Genomic DNA, 20309 nt, shown 5'->3' on the forward strand with positions numbered 1-20309 from the left:
GGACATGCCAGTGATGACGATGCCCCTTTTACACCACTTATCTGCCACTGCCTCGGAGCAACAGCTGGCGGCACGGGACTCCATGCATGAGACCTGCTCAGAGGTCGGGCTAGAGGAGACAGTGACCCGAAGCCTACCCCGGGCGGTACAGTCCTTCTCATCCCTGGACGAGGCGGTCATGGGACCCTTGAGGGCCAGCCCACCAGACTATTTTTAAGGAACACCAGGCTCTGCTTCAACGGGTGGTCAAGAACTTGGGCCGAGAGGTGGAGGGGATGGTCGAGCAGGCAGACACCTTGTTCAATGTCCTCTCAACCTCTGCCCCGGCACGTGTTGCACTATCGGGTTCTGTTCCCGCTGCTTCCTAACTCCAAAAGCAAAAGGCCACCTACATCGCCGCAACAAGTCTCTCAGAAAGTTGAAATTTCGCATGATCTCCCTGGCCTCCATCTCCTCCCTGGATCCGGGAGACTGGTATACTGCCCTTAACTTGAAAGACGCTTATTTCCGTATTCCAATGTCACAGACATTTCCTCTGTTTCTTAGTGGGTGGACGCCATTTTAAATTCATGGCTCTGCCCTTTGGCCTTTCTTCGGCCCTGAGGTCGTTCACAGAATGTATGGCACCAGTAGCTGCTTACCTGAGGTGTTGAGGGATCCAGATCTTCCCGTATCTCAACGACTGGCTTATCAAAGGCAGGTCTTGGGTGGAAGCGCAGAGGAGCCACAATCTGGTATGTTCCACCTACCGCAACCTGGGCCTGTTAATAAATAAGAAAAAATCCACCTTAACGCCTGTCCAGCAAATAGAGTTCATTGGGCCAATTCTCAACTCCATGCGAGCCAGAGCCTTCCTTCTGGAAGTGCGTTTTCAGGCCATGTCAGACCTAAAGAACCACCCCCTCACCACAGCTCACACCTGCCTGCTGCTGTTGGGCCATATGGCCGAGTGTACGTACGTGGTCAGCCATGCTCATCTCCATCTCTGGATTCTGTAACCGTGGCTGGCATTGGTCTATGTCTGCAACAGGCACCACCTAGACCAGGTAGTCAGGGTGCCAGACCACATCAGGTCATCCCTGGATTGGTGGTTGGACCTCGGGTTGGTGTTGGAGGGAGTCCTCTTTGTCATTCCATCCCTGTCACTGACCCTGGTCTCTGAAGCTCTGGACCTGGTCTGGGGAACCCACCTGGGTGAGCGGAGCACCTAGGGCCGCTGGTTGTAGGACGATCTGGCCCTCCACATCAAAATCAGGGAGCTCAGAGTGGTTCACCTGGCCTGCCAGGCTTTCTTGCCTCACCTGAAGGGCGAGGTGCTGCAGTTCCTGATGGACAATACCGCCATGATGTGTATTACACGAAGACAGGTCTTTGGCCCCTTGTCAAGAAGCTCTCCGCCTTTTGGGATTTTTATGTGCTACATGCCATTCATCTGATAGCCGCGCACCTGCCTGGAACCAGGACTGTCTTCGTGGATCACCTCAGCAGGACTTGCTCATCTCTCCATGAGTTGTTCCTCCATCCAGAGGCGGTCAGCATAATTTTCCAGAGGTGGGGGACTCCCCAGGTTGACCTGTTTGTGTCCTGGCAGAACAGGTGTTCTGTTTAATGCAGGGGATGGACACGGTTTCCCTGTCAGACGTCTTTCTCATTCCTTGGTCAGGGCCACTGATGTATGCCTTTCCACCAGTGCCGATGATTCATAGGGTCCTTGTGAAGATCAAGCAAGACAGGGCAAGAATTATCCTAATAGCCCCTATGTGGCCTTGCCAGCACTGGTTCGGAATGTTGTTGAGCCTTTCAGTAGCTGCCCCGCAGGCCAGATCTGCTGTCCCAGAACACAGGCTTTTGCACCTGAACCTGGCGGCGCTGCACTTGACAGCTTGGCTACCGCATAACTAAGCGCAGACAACAGGCACGCTCAGCCCATGTTCATCAGGTCTTGCTGGGTAGCACAAAACCCTCCACCAAAGTGACTTACCTGGCCAAATGGAAAAAGTTCACATGCTGGGCCTTGGAATGGTGTATTTGGGCAGAGCAGGCCTTGCTGCAGGAGATCCTGGGTAATCTGCTGCACCTCAAACTCCAAGGTTTGTTCCTGTCATCGACCAAGGTCCACCTGGCCGCTATCTCGGCTTTCCATCCTCTGTTCCAAGGCAGGTCAGTCTTCACTCACGACATGATGGCACTGTTTTTGAAAGGTCTGGAGTGTCTGCCTGCACATCTGGGATCCTACTCAGATCCCATGGGGGGAGGGATAGCTCAGTGGTTTGAGCTTTGGCCTGCTAAACCCGGGGTTGTGAGTTCAATCCTTGAGGGGGCCATTTAGGGATATGGGGCAAAAATTGGGGATTGGTCCTGCTTTGAGCAGGGGGTTGGACTAGATGACCTCCTGAGGTCCCTTCCAACCCTGAGATTCTATGATTCTATACCCCCCCGACCTGAATCTCATGCTGTCGAGGCTCATGGGGTCTCCCTTTGAGCCTCTGGCTTCCTGCCTTCTCCTGGAAGGTTTTGTTCCTGGTCGCAACAATGTCGGCCCGCAGAGTATCCGAGATCAGGGCGCTTACTTCAGAGCTGGCCTATACAGTCTTCTATAAGGATAGGGTCCAGCTGCGACTGCACCCAGCGTTTCTGCCAAAGGTAGTTTCCAGTTTCCTACTGGCAAGGACGTATATTTACCCGTCTTCTTGCTTCATGCAAGCTTCATGCGTCAGATGATGGGCACAGGCTACACACCCTAGATGTCAGGAGGGCACTGACCTTCTACTTAGATAGAATAAAGCCGTTCCATAAGTCAACACAGTTGTTTGTTGAGGTGGCAGACAGAATGAAAGGTCACCCAGTGTCTGCTCGGAGGATTTCATCCTGGATCACGGCCTGCATCTGCTGCTGCTATGAGCTGGCGAAGGTGTCTCCGCCGGTGATCCTGACGGCACGCTCGACTAGGGCACAAGCGTTGTCAGCTACCTTCTTGGCACAGCTACCAATCCAAGAGATCTGCAGGGTTGCTACCTGGTCGTCTGTCCATGCATTCGCGTCTCATTATGCACTTACCCAGCAAGCTCGAGACGATGCCGGCTTTGGCAGAGCAGTGCTGCAAGACCCTGAACTCTGAGCCCACCTCCATTGATACTGCTTGTGAGTCACCTAGAATGGAATCGACATGAGCAAGCACTTGAAGAAAAAACGGTTACCTACGTTTCGTAACTGTTCTTTGAGATGTGTAATTAATATCCATTCCATTACCGCACTCCTACCCCTCCGTCAGCGTTGCCGGCAAGAAGGAGCTGAGAAAGAGTAGGGTCGGTGACACATGAGTGCGGCACTTAAGGGGGTGATACCCTACAGTTACCTCTAAGGCAAAAATCTCCGACGACTGCATATGTGGGTGCATGCACACCTAGAATGGAATGGGTGTGAGCAACATATCTCAAAGAACAGCAGTTACTAAAGGTAGGTAACTGTTTTTTCTATTCTAAAATGTTTAAGATGTTACTTCCTGCAGGCGCACATCCACATGAATAGTTCCATTGAATTCAATGGGAGTTCTCATGTGCCTAAAGTTACTCACTGAGCAAGTGAAGCGGGGGCATACTTCACTGCGAAATATGTATATTTTTTATTGCTCTGTTACATATTTATATTAAGAATAAGAAATAAAGAGCAGATTCTGTCCACCATGCCTCTCTTAAATCAGGCTTGGCTCAGTGGAGTCCCCTGGAGTGGGAGGAAGAAATCCTCCAGGCCATACTCTGTGGCTGCAATAGCATCCGCAGCACTTGAACCACACTTCCATGAAGAGGAATGGCTCTGAAATCCACAGAGCTTTGTGTCTACTAGTATTTCTCTCACTCCCATGCCTTCCTTTTATGCTGATTCAGTGATAAAGAGCTGAGTTTCTTGGCATTCAGAAGTCAAGGGCTCCCCTGCATGTAGTCCCAGAATCCTGCCACCCTATGCCCAATGCAGCAGAATCATATTGATCTGCTTTGGATAGGGCCTTTTAGTGGTAGAAAGGTGGGAGAGTTAGCCCCGTGGCAGTGGCTAAATGAGTTTTAAAAATTATAAATCATATTTGGCCCATAAAGAAATATTGTGTGGCGTTCATGAATGTTTGTTACATATTTGTACATACCTTCTACGCTGCCTCAGACATGTAGCAGGGACCTTGTGCTGAATGGAAAAATAGAAAAATAATTATTAAAAACCTCTCTTTTTCAGGATAATATAACTTCATTTTGGATTAAAAATGAAACAGTTGTTTGAACAGGACCCTTACTCGATTAGGTTGTAATAGATCCCATACAGGGGAACTATGCCAGGTCTCAGGCACCACATAAGATATTCATTAAAGGTTTGTCACACTTATGTGGTATATACAGGACCTTGTGTGGTCCCTCTGCACTCGGATCAGTTTTACTAAAACTGCATACACCATGTATTTTAAGAAGGTTTCTTTATCTAAAGAACATTTTGTGCACATAAGACTTCCAGAGCTATACACAGTAAATATATTAGTACAAAATAAAGATAGGAAAAATTGTAGGTTACAAATACTAGCAAGATGGATAGATAAGCCGCTTATCCTCTCTTTGTGAAGCACATTTTAAAAAAATACTGAAGCATTTTGGATGAACATCTGAATTTCCAATTTTTTGATTGATATTAAAAGGACATAGTCAAATTATTTAGTTTCCTGAATTGGGTTTTGGAAAATAATTCAAACAATAAAGCATGAGTAATGCATCCCAAAATGTATTTAGCTTATTTAATTTCACAGTTGTAGTTAGCAGTATTGATTATAATAATTCATGTCTTAATGAATATACTGTAGTATATTTTACAAAAGTGATAAAGTATTACTTATGATTCCTCATTACAGGCCTATATATTAAACCAGTTTAGAGGGGAGAAACTTCCACTTTTGTATGAATTCCAAAAATTTGAGGTACGGTAGAACCTCTAAAGTTGCATCTTATAGTCGTTAATGTTTTCCAATGTTAAAATAAATAAATACTATGGCCAAGGACAATCACAACAGCATCAACTAATTCCCTCTGTGTAAAATACAGTAATTTCTTGGCATTAGAGGTTTGAATAATGTCTTTTACTGGCAACAGACATTGCACTGAGTCTGACATGTGGTGCAAAAAAACAGCTGTTGTCACTAAATGTGATCAAAACTACTTTTCTGGGTGTTTTTAAATTTTGCTGTTTGCAATCAGAATCTAGTCTCAAGAAATAGTGTAATATTTTTAACAGCAGACCATCTTACTGTCATGAATTATTTTAGATGTTCTGAAAATGGCAAATAAAACACTATAGACCAACAGAAACTCTCAGAAAATAATGTAATTTAATTTACTGACTATTTCTTTTACATACTACATTCTTGTAACTGTTACAGCAGAACAGTTATCCAGAATTAATTTGTCTTAAGTAATAGCCCTTATTGTTGTTGAAGTGCCTCGTCAATATCAAGGGCTCTTACCGTGGCCCAGCAGCAGGATGGGAGAACTTGGTTAAGTGTGGGATTCATAGAGAATGTGTGCGCAGAAAGCAGATGCCAGATCCTATTAAACAGATCATCCAAGTTAACCCATCCACTCTCAGTAGGATGACAGGTTTCAGAGTAGCAGCCAGGTTAGTCTGTATCCGCAAAAAGAAAAGGAGTACTTGTGGCACCTTAGAGACTAACAAATTTATTTGAGTATAAGCTTTCGTGAGCTACAATTCACTTCATTGGATGCATGCAGTGGAAGTACAGTGGGGAGATTTTATATACACAGAGAACATGAAGCAATGGGTGTTACCATACACGCTGTAAAGAGAGTGATCAGGTACGGTGAGCTATTACCAGCAGGAGAGGGAGGAAAAAAAACCAAAACCTTTTGTAGTGATAATCAAGGTGGGCCATTTCCAGCAGTTGACAAGAACGTGTGAGGAACAGTGTGGGGGCAGGGAAATAAACATGGGGAAATAGTTTTACTTTGTGTAATGACACATCCACTCCCGGTCTTTATTCAAGCCTAATGTCACCCTCCGGGAGGAGAGAAAGAAAAGACAACTCAATTGGGTATTTTGAAACATGAAACAATTTTAAATAAAAATATTGAGTTTTTAATTCAACTGTTTTACTTAATGTGGTAAAGCAGTCTCACTTGGAAAGAATTTGGGATGCATGTGTTCATTACCTAGTGAAAAGCAAGAGTTTCAAACCTATATAAAAACCAATCGGATTTCAGGTGTCATTCAATCCTTTTTTGTATCTCTTCTAGAACCTTAGCAGCACTGAGAGTTAAGAATCCTCACTTCTTGATGTCATGCTCCTGGTATTGTCTTCATGTATGTGAGATTCTAAGGCATGTCTCAGCAGGGAGATATAATTCCCAGCAAGGGATAGACAGACTCTCACTGGCTCGAGTTCAGCTATTGTGCCTGTATGGATGCTGCGGAATGGCCGTTAGCTCAGGTTAGCTGCCCAAGTCCAAGCCCGCCCAACCTCTGGGTCTGAGCTTGGGCTGGTAGCATGAGCCACTGGCAGTTCTACAACTTCCACACAGCTATTTTTAGTGTGCTACCCCAAGCTGAGCTAGCGTGAGTCTGTCTACCCGCACTGGGAATCTCACCTTCCAGCTGCAGTGTGAATATAGCCTTTCTGTCACAGGAATGAGTGCTTAATCTCATTTACTTTTTATGCACTGATTTGCTTTATTTTGTGTTTTTTAACATGGTTGATATTGAAACGAGCACATTTTAAATAAAAATATAGTATTTTAGATCTAAGGATTATTAAATGTTTGGAAAACTTCCAAATAAACTTCCCCATTGTCCTAATTGTTCTCCAGATGTGCTTTTAAAAAATAAATTTAAGAAAGGAAAAATTATCCAGATGTGACTAGTACGTCTGATGTACTTTGACCTTCACATTTTGATCAGCAGATGCTCACCTGGGACATTGAGCTAGTTGGCCTACACTTCCCTCCTAATGCAGATTCAGAGGAGGAACGTAAACAAGAGCAGGCTGTACTTTTGGAATTTTCTTGGCTCTTTCACAAGTCATCTCTAGCTCTTGCTTCCTCTAAGGTCACATCAGTTAACATTTCCTGCTTTAATAACCATTGTCTTTAATTTTAACAATTTAATGCAGTCATAGTCTAAGTTGTAGGAAATTAATATTTTAAATAATTACTTGAGCTCAGATTTGGGTAGGATAGGGCTGTAATTTTCAAACTTAGTTGCTTAAAATTGAGCACCTAAAACCATATTTGTACATTTTAATAAGTGTCCTGATTTCCAGAGGTACCATTGAGATCAACATTCAGCCATGACATATCGGCATCTGGGATTTTTATCTGCCTCAACATGTAGGTCCCTGTGCTTTTGATGGTTCAGCGCCTGCATTGGTGCTCTGGCATATTTGTGTTGGTGTTTAAGCGTTGAGGAGCCTGTGCTGTCAATGCTTCAGTACCTGTGTTTGCTGGTGCTCAGCACCTGTTTTGGTGCATCAGCATCGGTATATTTGTAGAGCTCCAGCACTGGTACTTCAGCTCCTATGTCATGGTGCTCCCTGACAGAGGGAAACAGTATGACTTGATATTCCCATCTCTGGGCTGAATGTCTGGTACATCAGGTAGTTTAAATATACATTTCTGTGGTGAAGCAGTATTTATATTCCAGATAAACTTTGTACTATCTTTCAATCTTTCTGAAGCCTACAAATATCAGTTCTTCTCATCAGTCTGTGTTACTGAAAATAACCTCACTGACTGAAACATTGATTTTTTTCCTCAGGGATTGTAACATGGGCATTTGAGCTAATTTTTTTTTAATTGATTCTGCATCCCTGGCAACCCTGTCAATGAGATTGCACCGGATATAAATCAGCATGGAGTGTGGCCCCTTAATTACTATCCAAGGCCATCATTGAAAATTTAACATTACAAAATAAGTGCACATTTGGCATATTTGAGTGAAGCCATTCAGCTCTGATCTGACATGCTGTGGAAAGTGGAAGTATCACTTTGTGGATAAAAGCATTCACTAATCAGAGCGAGAACATGTAAATTATTTTCATCATTCAGCTTTTACTGAATAAGTGGTCTTATTATGAAATATTTGTATTATCCTACTAACAAGAAGGGTTTTTAGTATAGATGCTGCTTACCACTAAAGAAAAATTAAAAAAAAAATGTAGTGTTGATATCCCATTTACATTCCCGCTGGGTTGCTGATTTAACACTGACAAGACCTACTGTCTCACTACCACATGGATATATGCCTTAGAAAAAGGTATTTTCAGACAGCAGATTAATTTTTAAAAGTGCCTATATTTTAATTTAATAAAAGCAAAACAGTATTCTGATAATATGATCACTTCTTTTCAGAGACTTTTATAGATCTATTTCCTCAATTATTCGAATACGTGCTCTAGTGTTTCTTGTACTAACAGATCTTTATTCATTTATACTTGGTCAGGGCTAGATCTACCATAAGGGATAAAAATAGCAAGGGCAGTAAAACATCATTACTTTTACTAATCACTCATAGGTGACACTGAGCTAGAAGTGGGTCAACTTTTGCTATTTTAATAAATATTTCATATTTTCAAATGATAGAAATACATGTCCCTTAACCAGTTTGAGAAATAATGCTTCTGTTTGCAGGCATATAGCAGTTTAGATCAATACTACAGCTGTAGCATGAATTAGGGAAGGAGGATAGTCTTGTGATTTAAGGCAACTGGAATCAACTCCCAGTTATGTCACGAGCTTCTTATGTGACTTTGGGCAAGTTGCTTAATCTGTCTGTTCCTCAGCTTTGCATCTCTAAAATGGGGTTCTACATTCCCTTTCTCTCCCCCCCCCCTTTGTTAGTCTTGTATATTTATGCTGTTATTTGTGGAGCAGTGCAGTTTTTTCCTGTGTATATATACAGTGCCTAGCACAATGGGATCCCGGTTTGGGACCTCTAAACATTACTATGAAGCTTATAAAGATGAAATGTATATTTTTAACAAAAGTAGCCCTCAGGAAAATTGTGCACCTTACTGGATGACTAATTTAAACTTGTAGGGTCAGATCCCAGAGTACAGCTAAAATGTACAGAACCAAAGTAAAGGGGTGCTGTTTTGAGTTGGGTTAAAGCTTTCATTTATACTGCCCTGATCTTTGTGGTGGTGTGCATATTTTTTCTTTCCTGTGGTCTGTTAGACTGAAGGCTGCTCTGATCGTTTTCGGGGGGTGAAAATCTAACCCAGGATCTGCATAGCAAAGGGGATCCAGACCATGCCCCCTTCTCATTAACCATGTTCTGTAGCTTTAGCTCTATGGGCTATAGCTTCCTTTTCCCACTATGTTGGTAGCAGGGATTGTGTATGGAATTTGAGTACCCAGGTCATCTGCACACCGTTATAGGATCATCCTTCACTGTGGTGTTCTTCCCTGGGTCACTTATGCTCGCAGCCAAAGTGACATTAATACAGAGCAGTCACATTACATCCAAAGATGTGCTGCATAATTTGAATGGGCAAAAATGTATAATATGAAAAGCTTTTTTTTCTGTTCCCCTAAAAAAAAAAAAATTGTTAAAAAAACCAAAATTTTTTGTGAAAATATTTTTCATCAAAATTTTCATGTTTTCAAGAAATTTTCCCCAAAACTTTACACTTTTTTTACTGAAATCATTTAGAACACTTATCTTATTTTTAGTTATCTGAATTTTTGTTTGCTAAAACCACTGTTTACTTACTGAAAACCAGGTTTTCAGAAAACAAAACTCCACCAAAAGAACCCCAGAAGGACAGCTGAAAAATGGGAAAATTTTCACAAAATTGTTTTTCTAGTTTTACAACCAGCTAACCCCATAATCATCTTCTCCTTTTGTTAACATTACTATTCCAAATAATTATCATCAGGAAAATCTGCCCATCTAATTTCTCAACTATATATTGAACAGGTGACTGACTATAGATATTCTTGTTTTTAAAACAGCTTCAGGCTCTTCTTCAAATATGGTCAAAACTGCCTCCTAGAGAAGCGTTAGAGTTGCTGGATTTCAATTATCCGGACCAGTATGTGAGAGAATATGCAGTGGGCTGTTTAAAGCAAATGAGGTAAGTTATGGAAATTTTTCAGCTGTAAAAGTGTCATTGGGGCGAAATTGCATTCTACTTTTTTTACAAGGGAAAAAAGGACTCAGAATCAAAAATGGTCTAAGAACACATTCTTTCCCACACAAGGATCCCCAAGTAAAACAATACATACATACAGTTAAACTCTTTTAGAATGGCCCAGTTATAGTCTAGTCTGGCAGCCCATTAACACCTCAGTATACTGCCATGGTGGGAACAAAGTTTATGTCCTTCCTTTCCAAGAAGAGGCTGGCAGTGTCCTAATCCCACAGAAAGGGAATGTCTTTCCTCCCCACTTAGGGCATCTACACTTATTGGGGATCAGTGCTGCAATGATCGATGCAACGGAGGTAAATTTAGCAGGTTTAGTGAAGACCAGCTAAATCGACCACAGATCACTCTCCCATCAACTCCGATACTCCACCAGAATGAGAAGAGTAAGGGAAGTCAACGGGAGAGCATCTCCTGTCAATGCAGCTTGGTGTAGACACCACAGTAAGTCGACCTAAGCTACATCGACTCCAGCTATGTTATTCACGTAGTGTAGACAAGGCCTTAGTAAGTGGGAGAATCTCTATAATGTGGGGCCTTTGATAATAAGGAGAAGTACATGGAGAGTGAAATACTGTGAGGATCACAAACCAGCTACTCTGTTCCTGGAAATAGTGGCCCAATTACTCTCTGTACCATTTAATAAAAAGCAAAGATTTGATAGTTTTTCATTTCAGTTTCTTCGCAGAGGTAGGTTTCAGAGTAGCAGCCGTGTTAGTCTGTATCCACAAAAAGAAAGTGAGGATTTGTGGCACCTTAAAGACTAACAAATTTATCTGAGCATAAGCTTTCGTGAGCTACAGCTCACTTCATCGGATGCATCCAAAGCTTATGCTCAAATAGATTTGTTAGTCTCTAAAGTGCCACTAGTCGTTCTTTTCTTTTTTCTAAGAGGTAGTTTCCCCTGCTTGCAATTCTTTCTTTATAGTGTACATTTCTGCTGTTGTATAAATTTTGCCCCAGAACAATCTGAACTTTATCATTTGCAGAATTACTGCACGTCTCTTGTCCTTGACTCCTGAACTTTGTATGTGATGAACAGCTTTTTATTGTCAAGGCTAGGTTATTGACAAAATATTTTGACTTCTTTCAAATGTAAACAAGTAATTGCTGTTAACCCTGGCTCACCAAATAATGCTGAATTGGTTCATCCGGAATGATTATTCTTAGCAATGTCTCCAAAGCAAAATTCCCTTCAACAGAATATAAGAACTCAGTTTCAGATATTTTTATATGCCTGATAGAATACCGAAAGTAAAAATGTAAAGAAAATGTAATCTAAATGGTGATGAATAATCGAATGGATGGAAGGGACCTTGAGAGGTCATCTAGTCAATCACCCCCATGCTGAAGCAGAACCAAGTGTATCCAGACCATCCCTAACAAGTGTTTGTCTAACCTGTTCTTAAAAGCCTCCAGTGATGGGGGTTCCAAAACCTTTCTTAGTAACTTATTCTAGTTAGAAAGTTTTTCCTAATATCTAACATAAATCTCCCTTGCTGCTGATTAACTTGATTACTACTTGTCCTACCTTCAGTGGATATGAACAACTGATCACCATCCTCTTTATAACAACCCTTAACATATTTGAAGACTGTTGGCAGGTCACCTCTTAGCTGTCTTTGTTGAAGGCTAAACATACCCAGATTTTTTTCTAAACCTTTCTTCATAGGTCCTGTTTGCTAACCCTTTTAGCATTGTTGCTCTCCTCTGGACTCTCTAGAAACATCTTTCTTGGAATGTGGCACCCAAAACTGGACAAAGTACTCCAGCTGAGACCTCACCAGTGCTGAGTAAAGCAGAACAATTATCTCCCATATTTTATGTACAACATTCCTGTTAATACACCCCAGAATGATATTAGCCTTTTTCGCAACTGTGTCGCATTGTTGGCTCATAATCAATTTGTGATCTACTATAACCAAGTCCTTTTTAGCAGTACTATGCCTAGCCAGTTATTCCACATTTTGTAGTTCTGCATTTGATTTTTTTCCCTTCTTAAATTTAGTATTTTGCACTTGTCTTTATTGAATGTCATTGTGTTGATTTCAGACCTATTCTCTAATTTGTTAAGGTCTTTTTGAATTCTAATCTTCTCCAAAGTGCTTGCAACCCTTCCTAGCTTGGTGTCATCCACGAACTTTGTAAGCATACTCTCCATGCCATTATCCAAGTCATTAATGAAAGTATTGAATAGTACTAGACTCAGGACAGACCCCTGCAGGACTCCACTAGGTAAATCCTCCCAACTTGATAGTGAACCATTGATAACCGAGTATGTTTTTTCAGCCAGTTGTGCACCCACCCTATTGTAATTTCATCTAGCCCACATTTCTCTAGTTTGCTTATGAGAATGTAATGTGGCACTGTGTCAAAAGCCTTACTAAACTCAAAATATATAATGTCTCCTGTTTCCCACACAGTTCAGTTGGCCAGTAACCTTGTTAAAGGGGGAAAATATGTTTGTTTGGCATGATTTATTCTTGACAAATACATGTTGATTATTACTTTTCACCCTATTATCTTCTAGATGAGGGTTGGGCAAACTTTTTGGCCTGAGGGCCATATCGGGGTTGCAAAATGATATGGAGGGTCGAGAAGGAAGGCTGTGCCTCTGCAAACAGCCTGGCTCCCATCCCCTTCCCGCCCCCTGACTGCCCCCCTCAGAACTCCTGACCCATCCAACCCCCCCACTCCTTGTCCCCTGACCGCCCCCTCTCAGGACCCCACCCTCTATCCAACCCCCCCCCCCCCCGCTTCCTGTCCTGCCACCTCCTGGGACCCTCCAACATCACAGGAACCCACCCCCTATTCAACCCCCCACCCCGAACCTCCGCTCCATCCAACTGCCCCCTGTCTGCCCCCCCGGGACCTCCTGCCCCTTACCCAAGTCTCCCCACCCTCCCTTTACCTTGCCACTCAGAGCGGCAGGACAGGCTTGTTTGGAAAGCCTGGGAGGTGGGCAGGTGTAAGCCATGCTGCCCGCATGGTGGCATACCTGCGGGGGAGGAGAGGGGCCAGGGGCAAGCCTCCCCAGTCGTGGGCTCAGGGGCTGGGCAGGATGCTCCCACGGGCTGGATGTGGCCTGCAGGCCATAGTTTTCCCACCTCTGTTCTAGATAGTTGCAAATTGATTGTTTAACAATTTGTTCCAGGGTTTTTCCAGGTATCGAAGTTAGACCGACTGGTCTGTAATACTCTGGTTCCTCTTTGTTCCTCTTTTTATGTTGGCCCTTCTCCAGTGCTCTGAGATCTCACCGATCCTCCAGTAGTTCTCAGAGATAATCGCTAACAGTCCAAGATTGCTTCAGCTAGTTTAGGTAGAAATATTCTTGAGTGCATCTCTTCAGGCCCTGCCAACTTGAATACATCTACCTTAGTTATCTAAATACCTTTAAACTTTTCTTTCACTCGTCTGGCTTGTGTTCCTTCCCTCTTTTTGTTAATATTGATTGTGTAAGCATCTGATCACCATTAACCTTTTTAGTGAAGACTGAAATAAAATAGTCATTAAACTTCTCAGTTTTCTTGGTGTCATCAGTTATTAGTTCTCTTTCGTTACGAAGTCACAGACCCACATTTTCCGTCATCTTTCTCTTGCTCCTAATATATTTATAGAACCTCTGCCTTTTGCCTTTTATATCCCTTGCTAGGAGTAACTCATTTTTGCACTTTAGCCTTTCTGAATTAATGCCTACATGTGTGTGCTATTCTTTAGTATTGATCCTTAGCAGTTTGTCAATGTTTCCACTTTTTATAGGATTCCATTTTGATTGTCAGGTCATTAAAGAGCTCCCGATGGAGCCAGGTTGGCCCCTTGTTATTCCTCCTGCCTTTCTTTCATATTGGGATGGTTTGCTGCTGTGCCTTTAATATTGTTTCTTTGAGAAACTTCCAGCTCTCTGAACTCCTTTTTCTCTTAGATTTCTTCCCATGGAATTCTACCTACCAGTTCTTTGAGCTTGTAAAAGTCTACTTTTTTGAAGTCCATTGCCCTTATTCTTCTGCTTTTACTCCTTAATGTACCACCAGACAGCAGAAAAATACTTGTATTCTAGACTTTCTTAAAAATTCTAAAACAGATTCTTACAAATAAATAATAGTTGGAAATGAAGTATTATCTTTGTTGGAATTTATGCTACAACAGATTTCAGTACTTCTATCCAAATTAAACTTTTTCAGAATGCCACTTTAAACATGCTACCAACTGTCATGATTGAGTTTTCAGTAACTTGTAAAGTTTTAATTTTTACTTTTGTGTCTGTTTTGGGTAAAGAGTTCTATAGGCAGTTCAAAAGTGTAAAATCTAGAAAGTTCAGGGGGGAAGTTCAGTTATGTCCTGACATTGATAAAGCAACAAAGTCACTACATAAAAAACAGAGAATGCAAGTGTTTATTTCTTTGGAAATAGATGTTTTCCTGGAAAGATGTATGTTATGTTTGAGAAGGAATACATTTTTTTCAATTATACAGAAGAATTACGTAATAAAAAGGGGTGCTTGAAAAGTTATTTGGGTGGCTTTTTTTGGATGAATTATTGAATACTACTTTAGTTCTGGAGTTTTTTGGTTTATTTACTTGTTTGTTTTAAATTTTGGCTGCTCTTGACATCTTTTTATGATAACCATTCTAAACCAACATGCCATATTTTCACTTTTTAGAGCTACCTGATTGCAAAATTATTCTGGTGAAATTGGTGCTGAACCTCAAACAGTTATAGGCTGAAATTTTAATTCAGATCTTGGGTGCTGTGGTTGCATAGATATAGAGCTACCCATTTAACTTCAGAAGCAGCTAAAACCTCACAGAGGGGCTGACGGAATTGTAAGGCCCCACAGAGATCTTGTAGCTCACCTTGACTGTCTCATTAGAGCCATAGAACGACCTCAACATTTGGATAACCATTAAAGATTAAATCCTTGGAAATGGCAGAACTGTACTTAGTGCACTCCCTTCTACCTGGGGCCACTAAGAATCTATTTTTTCCCCTAAAGACAAAGATTGGCCATTTATTCACCCTTACACTTACCTAGCATCCCTGAGTAAGCTTACTGAGTTTCACTGACCTGGATTGGGAGTTGCTGGAGTTTATTTTCTTAGGTGATTTCAGTGTCCATTCCAGTCATGCCTCTTGCACCACGTGAGGGGATTGGGGTGAGCCTGAGCTGTTGCCATAGATCCATCTCCACAGTCAGAGTAATTGAAAGAGGAGACAAGGATCCGTTATGAAGTGTTGAAGGCAGTTAATCTGACCACACACAGAGAGGAAAAAATTCCTGTTGATTTCAGTAGATTTCACCCAAAGCATTTTATGCCCCTTGATTTCTATCTGAAGTTTCTGCTCTAACCATAATGGTGTCTCTCCTTATCGTTCAAGGTCTTCTAGAACCTCTTTGGCAGTTTCACACTCAGCCTACATGCATTATTTTTTCTTCCTCATTTGCCTGAAAGGTGGAAACCTTTCCTGTTAGTTGTGGACCTTACCATTGTTACAGACTTTGTGTGTGTGTCTGTTTTTCAAGAATCGATTAATCCAGTTACCTGGCTGTTTACAAGATTTTATCTCCTTCCAGTGATGAAGAGCTCTCTCAGTATCTTCTCCAGCTTGTGCAAGTTCTGAAATATGAACCTTTTCTCGATTGTGCCCTCTCCAGATTCCTGGTAGAGAGAGCACTTGCTAATAGGAGGATAGGGCAGATGCTATTTTGGCATCTAAGGTAAGAATTTCCGCTTTTTACTAGTGTGGGTGGTGTGTATCCTCAGCAGGCAGAATGAACTCTTTCATACCAAATACATATTCTTGAGGATTTTTCATCGTAACTATTCCCCAATATTGTGTATTTCTTGATCTTGTGATTCCTTAACTTTGATGTTGATAACATGAAATTCTTCATAAAAAGGGTTAAAAATCAGAAAATGTAATAACAGTAGCGCAATCTCCAAAACAAAAGCTACATTTAAAAGAAAAATTTAAATTGCTCCATTTTGGAATTAATATGGTCATACATTTGGAAGTTTTATTTCTATAATTTGTTCTGCATATAAATTTAAATGTTTTATTTGCATTGGAAATGCAACATTTATACCTCACAAATTTGAATGAATTTCACTTTTATTTGAATTCTTGTTGAGACATTACATTTCTTTGATTCTTAGTTGCCACTTTTTAAAGGCAAGAGTAGAAAGGCCTTTCTGTGAATGACAAATACCTTGTAAGAAGGGCTTTCATTTGTCTCAAGCTTAGAAATGCAACTTGCTGTTGTTTTTACCTAAAAACAAAGTAAATACAGTACTACATTTTTAATTTTTTTGTGGAGGATAATTAGCTTTTGTCCTAATACCTTTAAAATGGTTTGTTTTGGAGGAAGGGGAACTCCTTTGGAAAATTTCCACATTCCTCATGAACCCTTGAGACTGCCTCCATTTTTCCTCACAATACCCCTGCTACTCTAGCATAACTGAAGTCTAGCCAGCATCGTTCCCTCCATAGTTTATCAACACCATTTCTGGCCAAAGAGGTATTGAAGACTGATATAAAAGCATTCCTTCCTTCCTCGTGATTTAAAATGCCTCTGAAATATTCCTAGGCCAAAGAATGAGGAAACTGTAATAGAAACCGACTCTTCTACTTCAAAGTCTAGCACGTAGCCATTGAACTATGCTGCTGTCCTTTGGGAAAGTGGCCCTGCATTAGGATTTTGTTTTTTCAAATGTAGTTTTGCATTTTAGTTAAGTTAGAGTATTGTGTTTTGTGTTTAATTGCAGTAGTAATAAGTTCCTATTGTAAGAGCTTGAAGATTTCTTATCTGTAAAATGGATACAATCTATCTTTGCAACTCAGTGATTTTTTTCTGTTTTCACATCATGCTTCCTGTAGGTCAGAGGTGCACATACCTGCTGTCTCCGTACTGTTTGGCGTAATACTTGAAGCTTACTGCCGTGGAAGTATTGCTCACATGAAAGTGCTTTCTAAACAGGTATTGATTGTTTAAATATTTGTCTTCACTTATTCCTGACTTGCAAGTGAAATATCTATTCCATCGATGATATGGGGTTCAACTGCAAGCTCCTTTCGTAAGAACAACATCTGTGTGTGAAAAGGGAAGGGAGGTAAAGAGAAGAAAGGGCTAGTGAGAGAGACAGAGGAATGGGGAGCCCGTGCCCCACGCCACTGACACAGGAAGTAGCAAGCGGTGGGGGAGCACCAGAGGAGGAAAGCTCTTCTGCATGGCAGCCATTTAACTATTCCTGATACTTGTAAATAGGGTGCATGCATCCCAGGGGGAACAATGGATTTAGAAGATTACTCTAAAGGGTCACTTCCTGAAGCTTTGGCTTTTGTTAAAGGTAATTCAAACTGTTGCTTTAATAAGGAGGCTAAAATAATGCCTTAACAATGGAGTCTACATAGCTCGCTGTAATGAGAAATGACAACAGACATAATTTTTGCTATCACTGTGGAGGTACCAGTCAAGAGAAGAGTTGAGGTTCATTTCTAAACATATTATAATGTGCTGCTGTTAATGATCTGCCATTGTAAAGCTCGTTCTGAAGAGTTTAATGTGTCAAAATTGCATTGGCTTGAAACCTGGGCTGCTACAGTAATACGTATTTCTGAAAAACAGAGGTAATATCTCTGTCCGATTTATTTGATGCATAGCAAATATATAAACTGAGAGGAGGCAACAAAAAGCAACCCAATTAGAAATTTTCTGATCAAAATTTTCTTTTAGTTCTGATCATATCTGGGTTACAACTGTATCTCAAGAAGTAAATCGGAATCTACCATTGTGCTTCTCTCTTAGTGCTGTTCAGAAAGCATTGAAAAAGCCATCTCTTACACAAATGTGCTTGTTAGTATTGTTAAAAATCATAAAAAGACTAGGTGATGAAATGCTGTCAGTAATAGACTTAAGGTCAGTGAAGTTTTTTGTGCACTTCTCAGGAAACAAATGTCAACACAATCAAAGAAGGGGCAAAAAAATTCCCAACTGTGCAAACACGGAAGAAATTCAAAGTAGAAATACTTCAAAAAGTTCCTGTTTGTTCAGCACAGGTTCCATTTTGTCCCCTTGTCACTGGTGTTTGTACAGCTCCTGGAATTGTGGAAAAGCAGAGTGCTTTTGGTTTTGACAGATGGCTGACCTGGCAGGTCCTCCACTGCCTCAGTTTTATAATCAAACTGCATACAGCTTCCACAGCATCCTGCCTGACAGCTTATCTATAGAAATGTTGAGCTTTAACTCAACACCTTATAGATTAGGCTGAAGTTTCCTTGTATAGAAACTAACTGTTACAAATGTGAAAGTAGAATATCCTTGAGTGAATAATAATCAGCGTTAGATTATTGATCAAGTTAACTTTGGTTTAAAGAGGATTTTATGTATACAATTATAATAAAGAACCATTTTATAACCACTAATCGCAAGTTGAGATTAAAATATAGCATGCACATGTTAATATGTTAATCAGTAGCAAGCCTAGACAGAATGTATAAAGAGCTTTGCGATATTGACATTCGGTGCTGTAATGTCACTGCATTTTCTTCAGTGTCTTTCCTCAAAAAGATTGCCACAAAGGAATAAACAGTTCAGTGAACATCACAAGGTATAATACGATATTGGTTACAAATAATTGTCCAGTTATAAGCAACAAAATTTAAAGTTGTTTGTTTAATAATAATAATATTATAGACCCCATTAATCAAGGTATTTAAGTATGTGCCTAACTTCCTCACATGAGCTATGTCAGTGAAGTCAGTTGAAGGTAATGGGGACTACTCAAATGCTTAAAGGTTAGGGACATGGTTAAGTACAGTTGATTGGGGGCCATATAACACTTTTCATCCATAGTTCTCAAAGCACTTTTAACTCATTCTTGGTCACATTAAAGTTTCACTGCAATGAGGATTTAATAAAATAAAAACTATACTTACTTTTATTGAATTTCCCACAAATATACAATATGCCTTACCAGTGTGGCTAAGGTCAAACAATTGTGATCCGAGAAACATTTCCCCCCTCCCAATAATTTAATTAGGGAGTAGTAACAGTTTTACAGCTCTTTGCCATATAAATATAGGAAACAGAATCATTACAATGGTGAACTTTTGCTTAGAGACATTATACAGAAATATAGTCATCAGATCTCTCTGCTAACAGGCTGCTACATATTAACAGAGTGAGCGTTACTACACCACCAATGACATGTCATTTCTAGTGATTTTAATAAATTGAGTGATAACACATATTTAGCAAACCAGGCATGTCTATCAAATGTTAATATTCCAAAAAAAATGGACAGGTGTGCTGGGTTTTTTGCAGGTGAATGTTCTTTGAGTATTGAATAAAATTTAGCCAATTATCAAAGTACTTGTTTATCCTCTGTTTTTTCTGGGTATGTGATTGCTATGGAAAAATTAGTATAACCACAACTTCCCATATGTTTTTTTGAACCATTCCTCTAGAATTGGGCTATTTTTCTTTTTCCAATTAGATGCTTTCAGTAGCTGAGCAGCTACTAGCAGATGAGGGACTAATTCTTCATTTCCTTTTGGGTGACCATTTCTGGAAGCCCCAGGAGATTACCAAAGGATAATTTCGTAATACCCATCAATTTGTGATATTTGATTACTGATTGCATTCCAGTACTTTCTGGGGTTGCCAACTTTCCAAACCCCACCCCTGCCTCGCCCCTTCTCCGAGGCTGTGGACCTGCTCACTCCATCTCCCCTCCCTCCATCATTCTCTGTCCCCCAGCCTCACTATTTTCAGTGGGCTGGGCAGGCGGTTGGGATGTGGGAGAGGGTCAGAGCTCTGGTCTCGGGCTGAGGGGCTCAGAATGTGGGAGGGGGTGCAGGCTCTGGAGGGGAGTTTGGGTGCGGGAGGGGGCTCAGGGCTGGGACAGGATTGGGGTGCAGGGAGGGGGGAGGAGGCGGGCTCTGGGGGGGAGTTAGGGTGGGGGAGGGGGTTTTAACCTGGGTCAGAGGGTTGGGGTGTTGGAGGGGGTTTGGAGTGCAAGCTCCAGGCGGCGCTTACCTCAGGCACTCCTGGAAGTGGACGACATTTTTCTCCAGCTCCTAGGCGGAGGTGCGGCCAGGTTGCTCTGCATGCTGTCCATGTCCT

General features: G+C 41.3%; 1 protein-coding gene across 17 annotated transcripts in view; it reads left to right on the forward strand.

The window, feature by feature from the left end:
* Positions 1–20309, forward strand: part of PIK3CB (phosphatidylinositol-4,5-bisphosphate 3-kinase catalytic subunit beta) — a 185370-nt gene that overhangs the window by 135225 nt on the left and 29836 nt on the right. For all 17 annotated transcript variants that reach the window (XM_073359996.2, XM_073360002.2, XM_073359999.2 and 14 more), the window contains 3 exons: positions 9996–10117; positions 15759–15902; positions 17063–17162. In XM_073359996.2, coding sequence (XP_073216097.2) covers positions 9996–10117; positions 15759–15902; positions 17063–17162 — 366 coding nt within the window. The remainder of the gene's footprint in view (positions 1–9995; positions 10118–15758; positions 15903–17062; positions 17163–20309) is intronic.

Source organism: Lepidochelys kempii, chromosome 9 (assembly GCF_965140285.1).
Source record: "Lepidochelys kempii isolate rLepKem1 chromosome 9, rLepKem1.hap1, whole genome shotgun sequence".
Classification (NCBI taxonomy): domain Eukaryota; kingdom Metazoa; phylum Chordata; order Testudines; family Cheloniidae; genus Lepidochelys; species Lepidochelys kempii.